The sequence below is a fragment of the Lutjanus erythropterus genome, chromosome 6 (assembly GCF_056507025.1).
Source record: "Lutjanus erythropterus isolate fLutEry1 chromosome 6, fLutEry1.hap2, whole genome shotgun sequence".
NCBI classification, from domain to species: Eukaryota; Metazoa; Chordata; class Actinopteri; order Lutjaniformes; family Lutjanidae; genus Lutjanus; species Lutjanus erythropterus.
Window position 1 is genome coordinate 23,183,449 of NC_139322.1, and position 11,061 is coordinate 23,194,509.

General features: G+C 38.2%; 1 protein-coding gene across 1 annotated transcript; it reads left to right on the top strand.

Moving 5' to 3' along the window:
* The first annotated feature begins 2,065 nt into the window (after positions 1 to 2,065).
* On the top strand, positions 2,066 to 9,602 carry asb8 (ankyrin repeat and SOCS box containing 8). Its single transcript, XM_084721244.1, has 4 exons — positions 2,066 to 2,253; positions 5,251 to 5,427; positions 5,521 to 5,625; positions 7,449 to 9,602. Exons 2-4 carry the CDS (start codon positions 5,299 to 5,301, stop codon positions 8,082 to 8,084), a joined length of 870 nt encoding a protein of 289 aa, XP_084577370.1. The 5' UTR covers positions 2,066 to 2,253; positions 5,251 to 5,298; the 3' UTR covers positions 8,085 to 9,602.
* The last annotated feature ends 1,459 nt before the right edge of the window (positions 9,603 to 11,061 follow it).

The following is an 11,061-nucleotide window of genomic DNA, read 5'->3' on the forward strand; positions in this document are numbered from 1 at the left end:
CCTCTGGCTTTTGATATCTCATGATTCTAAAATAATTTATGAAGGCAGGAAGGATAGGGATAATGAGGATCTGGATTTAACGGATTAGCCAGTTGACAGGAAATTGATCATCAGCATATAATAACAGGAATATTTTGTCATTTATATATATAAAAAAAACATTCACTCTTATTTTTTCTTCTCAAATGTGATGATTTGCTGTTTTTCTCTGTTACATGTTAATGTAAATTCAAAATCTTTGGGTTTGGACAGTTGTTGAACTTTTATAGACTAAACAAAGAATTAATCTGAAAAATAATTTAAAATAAATAATATTTAGGAAAATAATCATTAGTTGCAGCTCAAGTCTATGACCACAATTCCAGAAAAGTTAGGACATTGTGTAAAATGTAAATAAAAACAGAATGCAAAGATTGGCAAATCCTTTTTGATCTATATTCAATTGAATACAGTACAAAGATGATATTCAGTGTTAAAACTGATAAAACTTGTTTTTTGTAAATCCTACTTATCCTGAATTTGATGGCTGCAACATGTTCCCAAAAAAGTTGTGACAGGAACATATTTATCACTGTGATACATCTTATTTTCTTTTAACAACATTCAGTAAGCATTTGGGAGCTGAGGACACTAAATGTTGCATTGTGTGTTACGACTTCAGATGCTCAGTAGCCTGGGGTCCCTGTTGTCGTATTTTGTGTTTCATAATCCACCGCACATTTTCAATGAAGAGACAGGTCTGGACTGCAGGCAGGTCAGTCTAGTACCTAAAGTCTTCTACTGCAAAGCCACACTGTTGGAACGTGTGCAGAATGCGTCTTGGCTTTGTCTTGCTGAAATGAGCTGGGACTTCTCTGAAAAAGATGTCTGGATGGCAGCACATATTGCTCCAAAACCTGTGTACCTTTCAGCAACAATGGGGCCTTCGCAGATGTGACAATTACTCATGATGCCATGGGCACTAACATACCACCATAACATGACAGATGCTGGCTTTTAAACTTTGTGCTGGTAACAATCTGGACCATCCTTCTCCTCTGTAGGTCATGATGTCCATGATTTCCAAAAACAATTTGAAATGTGTACTCGTCAGACCACAGCACACTTTTGTACTCTCTGTCAGTTCATCTCAGATGAGCTCGGGCCCAGAGAAGTCAGCAGTGTTTCAGGATGATGTTGATATATGACTTTCTCTCTGCATAGTAGACTTATAGCTTGCATCTGTAGAACTTGTTTACCGGCCTCAGTTTTCTTAAGTGTTCCTGAGCCCATTATTAATTATTAAAATCATTCATGTTGAATTGTACCTGAGGGGTCAAACTGAGGAATGCGTTGAGCATTGAGAAACATTCTTTACCTGTTGGACTATTAGCTCATGCAAAGTGGTGAACCTCGCCCCACCCTTGGATGAGCTGAACTGAACGACTGAGCCTTCTGAAAGATGGCCCTTTCAAAACTAATGATTTGACTAGCTAGTTAGCAGTTAACCTGTTTAACCATGGTGTGATCCAAACAGGTGTTTTTTGAGCATATCACAACTTAACCCATCTTTAGTTGCCACAGTCCCAACTTTTTTGCTACATATTGCTGTCACCAATTTCAGAATGAGCATATGTTTACATCAATACATGTCATTAAATATGTTTTTGTATTGTATTACATTGAATATAGGTTAAATAGGATCTGAAAGCTTTTTTTTTTGGAATCAGGATTGCGATTTTCAGCATTAAACCGACTTCACTGCAACTCCTTTTGCTTGTGGATCCTTGACTTTCAAAAAGGCGATCAAGTGTCCACAGTCAGACAAAATATCAGACTGACTTTAGAAACACTAAATACATGATTGTCCGTGGTCTGTTTGTGGTTTGTTGGCCTGGCTGACCTGTCAGTCTTCAAATGATTTGCGAAGCCACTTGTTCAGTGTCTCTCTGCTGGTCGACTGTATCTCAACATGGTCATGAGCTGAAGGCATTCATGGCATGTCAGTGGACGCCTTTAGTGCTGCCATACTTGTCTATATTGGGAATGTAAGTGCACTTGACAGGGGCACGTCTTTCAGTCGGACATCGTAATCTGCTAGAAAAGAAAATATCAAGCGATTTGAAGTGACCATTGGCTCGGTCGGGTTTAAATAACAGAGGGCTCGAGGTGGAGGGCGTGGCCGGAGCAGTGACGTTCAGTGTTTATGTCGAAGCCAGCAGCAAACAGTCCGTACGGTAACCTGTCAGACCTTCAAACCGTGGACCAGAAACGGTACGTTGGAACATTTGCATCGGTAATTTATCGATGTTTCACGTGAAGAGCACCCCAAAGCGCCTTCACAAGTGTCCGAAATGAATGTCATTTGATTTTTGTCGCCTACGAGTGTCGATTCTTCCTCGCATCTCGATGCTAACGTTAGCTCGCTAGCTAGCTAACTTGATGCTAACGTTAGCTAGCAGCCGGTGAAAATGTAGCCGAGGATATGTTTTTTTCTTTATCAGCCCGTCAGCGTCTGCTTCCTAGCCAAGGAGCTTTTGTGATTTTAACCTATGTAATAACTTGTTCTAGTATTTTTAAAAGTTGGCATTTGGTGTGAAACGTGCCTCACTGTTACAGACTGTCTTTATAGTTCTTTTGTTGTGGAGCAGTGTTATTGTCAAGTGAGCTAACGCTAGCTGTCAGTGTCATTTGTTTACGTTTAGTTAGCATAAAATTACTTAGATTGACAGTCAGCTCTCGGTCGATTTCCATTAAGTAGTAACAAAAGACTAAAGTTTGACATCTATGCTCTGTACAAGCACTTTCTAGATTGCATGGCATTTCTTTAGAGCTAAAGTTATTTCGGCCAAAGAACAGAGAACAGTTGTCATTTATTAAATGCTGATGTTCATTTGCTAATAAAAGGAGTTGGTGCTGGACCTATAATATTCAGCTCAACTCGTCTTTCGTACATGCAGTCTTAAGTGCTTTGCATAGCAAAATTAAAACAGCAGAAAGAATAATAATAATAACAACAACAATAATAGTAATAATAATAACAATATTAATAATAATGCTAATAATAAAACAGTAAATAAACCTTTTTTTCAGGAATAAAAGTTGCGACGATAAATTAATGTGAAACGTCAATCGATAAAAGAAACACCAGGGATAAAAAAAAAAATAAAACCAGTGATTGAAGCTTCAAAACTAAATCTACAACATTATTCCAAAATTGATGCCAGATTAAAAAGTCTTTAATTTACTTTTAAAATCAAAGAGAGAATGTGCCATTCTAATATCAATGTTTAGTATAAATATAATATAGTATGCATAATAATATTGGGGCGGATACATTATCTTGCCGGTATTGGCCTATCCAGCTATATTGATCTATATCAGTGTTGGCATCTGTTGGCTGAGAAATATAATCTCTACTTATATCTGGTTTGACAGATTGCCAAAGCATAAAGCAAAATCTATTTGTGAAGTGTTTAGACAAAATTTACTTGGAAAACTGAGTGACCATATGAAGAGTCAGAACTGTTCTTTGTTTTGTTGTATTGTGATGTTAGATGTGGTTCAGACAGAGTTATGGAAAATTTAATCATCCATCTTTGCTCACTACATCTAAGCCTTTCTTACACTCAAGTGGTTATAAACTATAGACTGTAAGAACTTTTTAAAGTACAAAAATGTGAAATTATCCATTATTTTTTTGGTATAGGCCATGAGAAGCAGGTGATTATAAGTTATTGGTATCGGCCGAGAAAAATTCATATCATGCATCCTTAATATTCAATTTAACTTGTCTTTGCAGACCTGATTATGTACAGTATGTGTATTTTTTCTTTTAAATTAAAGGTGTTTCTGCAGTATGGGCACATATATATTTTTTTACCACAATAAAACAACCCACATTTCTACCCATATCTCCATGGGCAGGGGTCAGCAACCTTTACAATTGAAAGAGACATTTTTGGCCCAAAAAAGGGGTGGGGAGTCTGTCTGGAGCCGCAACTATTAAGTTCTCTCTTTTCCCTGAAGACTCTTTTTGGCAGCCATAGCTCATGGAGACTCAAGAAGATGAGCCACCATCACAATTTAGAAGAAAAAGACGCTGAGCCATAGACACAGTCTTTGATGCATATTTTAGTTGATGAAATATAAACAATTTTGGTGTACAACATACTGCAATAGATTTTTGAGTTTTGTACCCAACTCAAACTTTTACAAACTTTCTGCTGACCTTTAGTTGAGATAATTTATTATTATTATTATTTAAATAAATTTATAGGTAAAGTTAGAGAAACTTAAAAAAATTGTTTTTCAAAATTTGGTCACAGTTAACTGTGAACCTGATTTTGCCTTAAAATGAATGGTTTATGCTATAATTTTGAGGTTTCTAAAATTCAAATACTTAAGTTTATCTAAAGAAGAAAAGTAAATTATCTCAACAAAAGATCAGTAGTTGGTAAAACTTTTTCAAAACTGAAGAATTTGACTTGGGCTCAGAACTTACGTACTATGTATGTAGTATGTTGGCTTGACATTTTGAGCTGTCTCAACTTTTTCATAGACCTACAACAATGAGACATGAAAAATATTAAAAAAAAAATAAAATGTTATTCATTTCCTTATCATTTGCCAAAGTCACCGGGAGCCACTGAAGAGGAGCGGAAGAGCTGCATGTGGCTCTGGAGCCTCAAGTTGCAAACCCCTGTCTATGGGGGAAAAGTTGCTGACTTTGCAGCGCCACATTATGTAAACTGCCATGATGGTAAAATACTTGTGGAAGAAGTGCATTTCTATCAGGACTGCAGCTTAAAAAAAATATTAATTTATAGATTACTTTGTTCGGTCTGAAAAATGTCAGAAAATGGTGAAAAATGTTCATCCCACTTTCTGAAAGTTCAAGGTGATGTCTTTAAATTTCTTTTTTTGTCAATCCAAAACAATTGATATTCAGTTTAATGTGATATAAAACAGAGAAAAACAGGAAATCTCCATATTTGAGAGGCAGTTATCAAAATAGTCTGTCATCAGTATTCTGTCGATCTGTCTCCAATTTCTATAAAGCACCAGAAAACATATAATGAAATATTTAAAAAATACCTACAACAGACACTATCTAAGAAGACATCTAATCTGCCAAAATAACTAAAAACCGCTGACAAACCTTTAAGATTTGTTATTCATTATATTCTGATATGTTTCTTTTAGGCTCATGGATCTCTGTTATTGTGTTATACAGCGTTTAACTCCAACCTCTTGTAAAATGTGTTTCAGTGTGCTGTTGTGTCACCCCTGCCCGGGTGCCATGGTCCTCAGTTACACATGAGCTCTACTATGTGGTACATCATGCAAAGCATTCAGAGTAAATACTCCTTGTCTGAGCGGCTCATCCGCACCATCGCAGCCATCCGCTCATTCCCACACGACAATGTAGAGGATCTCATTCGTAAGGTAGGCATGTTCATCTTCCAGTCCAAGTTAAAATAAATACCATCTCTCAGTGTCATGCATTATATTGACATAATTATCTCTGGTATGCCTCAGGGAGCTGATGTGAACCGCATGCATGGCACCCTGAAGCCCCTGCACTGTGCCTGTATGGTTGCTGACGCTGACTGTGTGGAGCTGCTGTTGGAGAAGGGGGCAGAGGTATGTCATAAGTGACTTTTTACAGACAGACAGAAACATGATTTCAAGGTTTCAGGTTAATTAACTACCTTCCAGACAGCCACTGTACATTATAGTCAAGCTGCAGAGAGTTGAAGCTGCTGGAGTTGCTTGAGGTAATCCATCACAGTGAACAGTGGTTTTATTTTTTTCAAGACCTTTGTGGAGCAATTCAAGTGTGAGCAGGACATTTTTTTCCCCTGTTGGTGTGTTCAATAAAGAAAAAAAATGAATGGTGTTTGCAGCAATCAAATGGAACTGAAACACGCAAACAAAGACATGTTTCAGTGTCATACTGTGCTGGCATTAATTGAAATCAGTAGCTGCCTGAAAGGTAGCATTTATGAAGCCTAATAATACTAATTGTATGTGAGCAATGATAATTTTTTAATTCAGCTCTAGTGATATCTAGCCTTACAGATTTGGTTAAATTTATGCAGGTATGGATGCGTCTGTCTTCTGAGATTTCTGCCTCCACCTGAATACAAAGCATGACTCAACATTAACCATGCCCATGGCCAGAAAAGGTTTCTACGTGGCCAAGAAATATTCCATGTAGGTGGCCACCTTTGGCCACAAATTTGAGTTCACAAACTGCAAGTCGTCACCAACATATTACAGCTCCACAAACATCCCACTTCCTTCACACATTTTAGTTCGATATTCTATGAAAACAGCAAACGGTACTCATCGCCGGCTAACTCCTGATATGTCAGAGGTGCTGGATATAGGTTTACTAAGCCTATTCAAACTACTAGCATGATTGTTACAGAAAAAAACAGACACAAAATGCAAACTATGAAAAAACAAAATAGAAAAGAAAATGTAGAAGTTAATGGAAGCAGGAGTTCAAGTGGCTAAGATATGACACATCTTAGGATGTAATCTAATGTGGTATGTGCCGCCAGTTTCCACAACTGGCCGAGAAGTTTAGCAGATTTTCCATTAAAAACAAGATCTTCAGGAAACACCACATCACACTTGATGGGAAATGTGTATCACACAAGTGTTACAGTTAAGGAACGCTGTGTTATGTTAAAATGTCTTTCCTGTATTATCCTACACAAGTTTACATTAGGACCACCAAAATTAGGGTCTTGGTGGCCTGTGGGGCCAGTGCTTAAAAATATTAGCATCCATCTCTGTAACGGACTTGAATGAAATGTTGTTTTTGTCTCTTACTGCATAGAAATATAAAAATATTCATTGTTTGATTCTGGCCAGGGACTTTTGTTGCACGTCACATACCTCTCTTTTTCTTTTTTTCCTGTCTTGCTCTTGACTGTTGACTGTCCAATGAGGGAGAAAATGTCAGAAAAACACATAGTTGTTGAAAAGATTCAACAACTATGTATCTTTGCAGAAACAGTGTCCCTGTTACTTTGAATAATTACTGTGAAGTGTTTTCATTGGGACTATTTATTTGGTAGAAAGTAGTAACATTTGTTCCATAGAAAATTTTATGTGGATGAACCAAGCCTTTAAATGTAGGGTTCTGTTTTCATGGCAGTGCAAGTAGCACTGCAACAGTTTGGTATTTTTTACTGACCTTGCAATTTGCTTCTCTCGTCTGTGTGATATTTTGGTGCCCAGCCACCACACCCTCAGATCTATATTCCTTTTCAGACAGCCCTTCTGCACTTTGTGCTGCTGCACACACGAACCAGGGCAACAGGTGCACAGTACATTACTGTGACAGTCCAAAACTTACCACTTTGCACTGGTCATTGTGCTTGCACAATTAAATTATAGTGTTGTTGACTCCCTAGCATAAGACTGCTCATGACATTACATTTCCTTATCAGGTGAATGCTCTGGATGGATACAACCGCACAGCACTGCACTATGCTGCTGAGAAGGATGAGAGCTGTGTGGAACTGCTGTTGGAGTACGGGGCCCAGCCAAACGCCCTGGACGGCAACAAGGACACCCCACTTCATTGGGCTGCCTTCAAAGACAACCCAGAGTGTGTGAGGGCCCTGCTGGAGAGCGGGGCCTGTCCCAATGCCCGGGACTATAACAATGACACGCCTTTGAGTTGGGCAGCAATGAAGGGCAACCTGGAGAGTGTCAAAGTGCTATTAGACTACGGAGCCCAGGTCCATGTGACCAACCTGAAGGGCCAGACCCCTATCTCCCGACTGGTGGCCCTGTTGGCCCGGGGCCTGGGCACTGAACAGGAGGAGGAGTGCCTAGAGCTGCTGTGTCGGGCGGCGGGGCGCTTTGAGATCCGACGGGCTGACGGCACCCTTCCCAGGGAGCTGAGCAAGGATCCCCAGCTGCTGGCGAGGCTGACGAACATGGTGGCTCATCCTCCCACGCTTCGCTCTCTGGCACGCTGCGCTGTCCGGCAGAGTCTCGGAGTCCAGTTCCTCCCCACTGCTGTAAGAGAGCTTCCCCTACCAGAGACGATCAAAGACTATCTACTGCTGAGAGACTGAGGGGATGAAACCACTGGGCGGCTCTCAGACCTCACTGGCTGATTATTAGACAGCTCATCACACAAGCATTTATTGGCAAGGAAGTGTCTCTATTGAATAATGGGATGTTGTCTGACAGTGGCCCTCATTAATCAAGCTGTCTTGCAAATGAATACAGATTTGTGCACCAGGAGAGATGTACAACCCTCTTTCTTTTTAAATTATTTTGTAGTTGCCCAACATCTGACTGAGCAGATTACTAAAGTTGATCAGTGTCAGTTGTAGGTTAAAGAGTGCATCAGTCCTCATTTATAATGTTTAATAATGTAACTTTAAAAAGATGCACTTTTTGGTTAACCCAGCCCACCCTGCATACAGTACAGAAAGGAAGCCCAGCATCAGGGTTTGCTGGGCTTCATCACAGGAACTGACCACCATGAAGTTCACTGTGTCCCATCATACATCTGTTCACCAAGAGCCAGTGCATCTTTTAAATTTTAAGTAGGCTTCTTATTATTTCTTGTATGCAAAATTTTACAATTTTGTATCTACATTATAAAACTTAAATTTCTTTAAAAAAAATGCTATCATAATTTTGTCACACAGCATGAGGAAAATCTTATTTATCAAGTTTTGTGGAAAAAAAAAATAAGTGTAAGCTCACTGTAAGATTAGATTTAATGTAAGTTAATGTAAGATAGGTTTATGAATGAGGGCTAATGTCTAATGATGCAGGCTGTCCAGTAGTTGTGTCAGAGGATGTAGTTCCTGAGGTAGTGCTCAGGAACTAATGTTGTGTAGTTTGTGTGATAGTTGGAGAGGCCAGCTCTCTGTCAATGACATCCCACTGAACTCGCAGTGCAATCAATTTTGAAATATCAAGGGAAAACAAAAAATAAAATAAAAAACACACTTTGACCACAACAGAAAAGATTGTGCTATATGGGAACAATTTTATTTGTTATGTAGAAGCAGCAAAAGGTTGCAGAATATTATTATTAGTTTGACAGGTTGGTTCACAAAATGTGGCAGCCACACTCTTGCCTCCACCGAGTCCTCTGAAAATGTTTAACGCTGATAAAAGTGGTGTCAGCATGCCTGCTGGTAGTAATTATTTATTTGGGCTTTGTTTTAATGAAGGTTGCAGTTGCCAATGAGGAATAAAATGTTTTGTTTTTTTCAGTGGATGTTTTGTAAGTCTTAACTTGAAAACATTTTCAAGGGTGCTCCCTCATCGAGAATTTTTTTTAAACATTTGTTTAAAAAATTCTTTATTTTAAATTAAATGTCAGAATGTTAGAACCATGAAATGGCATGATAACCTAGTTTTTTGTCCTTGAAAGAGTCACTAAATAAGCATGCAAAATGTATTTAAGTTTGTTATGGCATCTGTCTAAAATCTGACCCTGTCTGTGCTTGATTTGTTTGCTTGTTCTGCTGCTGTATAAAAATTAATCCTTAGATCATTTCTTGTGTACACCTGCAAAAGTGCTTTTTTTTCTTTGTCAACGTAATGAAAGTAAATGCCTTTATATTCCATTCATTTTTCTCTTCATTGTTCATTCAGTCTAAACAGACAGATATAATACATCTAATGATATATGATTCAAGGTCCAGTGTGCAAGATTTACGGGGGTCTATTGAAATTGTAATCACCTGAAAATAATCGTGTTTTTGGTACATTAGGAGTTTTGCGGCCACTATACATTCTCTTACATATTTGGAAAGGGAGGTTGAGACTAGACCTGCTTTTTAGATCTCATACTTTTTGTTTGTTTACTTTCAGTACAGATTGCCCTTACAAAGTTCATACTGTTGAGACATGCTACTTTTTCATAACACTGCGCCTTGAACTTTGACTCCCTTGCTCATATATCCATCACAATCCACAGTAAAGTAAAAAGAATAAGAACATAATGTGGAATGCAGCATCAAAGACCTCCTCTCTTAGCAGCCCAGTTGATGTGATGTGTCTTCTGCTACAGAGCGGTCATGGGTCAGAACAGCTAGAAAAGCATGCAAGCTTTCATACTGCAAAGTGTGAATGAATCTTAATGTTTTTGGCATAATGCATTTGAAATATTATGTATTGGGACATGATAAATCTTTCTGGCATACTAAATAGTATGTGTATTGGAACGCACCATAGTGGTTGCAATCTGCAAGCTCATTGCTAAATGCTGCACACTGGTCCTTTAAGTACTTTTTCTCTAAAAGTTCCACTAGAGACCCTACTTAATCGCTTGGCTGTGTCACATTCAAATTTTCGTTCCGATTCAGATTGGGGTTTTATTTGCATAAGTTGTTTTCTCAGCAGACATTTTATCACAGTAGGAAAAGCACAGGTGTCAGTAATTACTTAACAATGGCTCTGTTGTATTCAAGCGTCCCACTAAGTCACAGTGAGCCAGCAGGCAGAATAAACAGGACCCACACACCAAAGCCACTCAATGGAATTCAGCCTTTATTCATTTTGTTACTTATGTTTGACCTGCACCTTTAATACACTGCGACTGATTTGATTACCAAACCACTTCATCAGGGATCAGTGCTTTTGACGTTAAATTTACATACACCTGTAAGGAACATCAGTGATGTTAGTTATTTTCTGAAACTCAGTTTTCTGTGACATGTCAGGATCACATCCTGCTTCGTCTCTGAAAACACAACTTTAGAAACTTAAGTAACATGCAACAATATCTGCTGAGTCCTATATATATATATAACAATTAATTGAGTGAAGAAAGGGCTATATTTTGATTTAACTGTTAATTGTGTGCTCCTGTTAGTGATTAGGTTTGAGTACAGCTGTGATCACTGTCTGTATAATTACAGTTTGACTGCACTCATTTGACTGAATCACAGTACTGTTACTTGGAAATGATTCTAACCGATTTAAAAGTACTTTGGCAAAAATTATACAAGAGGGGACAGATAACACTTTAACATTAAATTTAAATTAATTATGACACTATGAAAAATGTTTTTACTTTGCAAA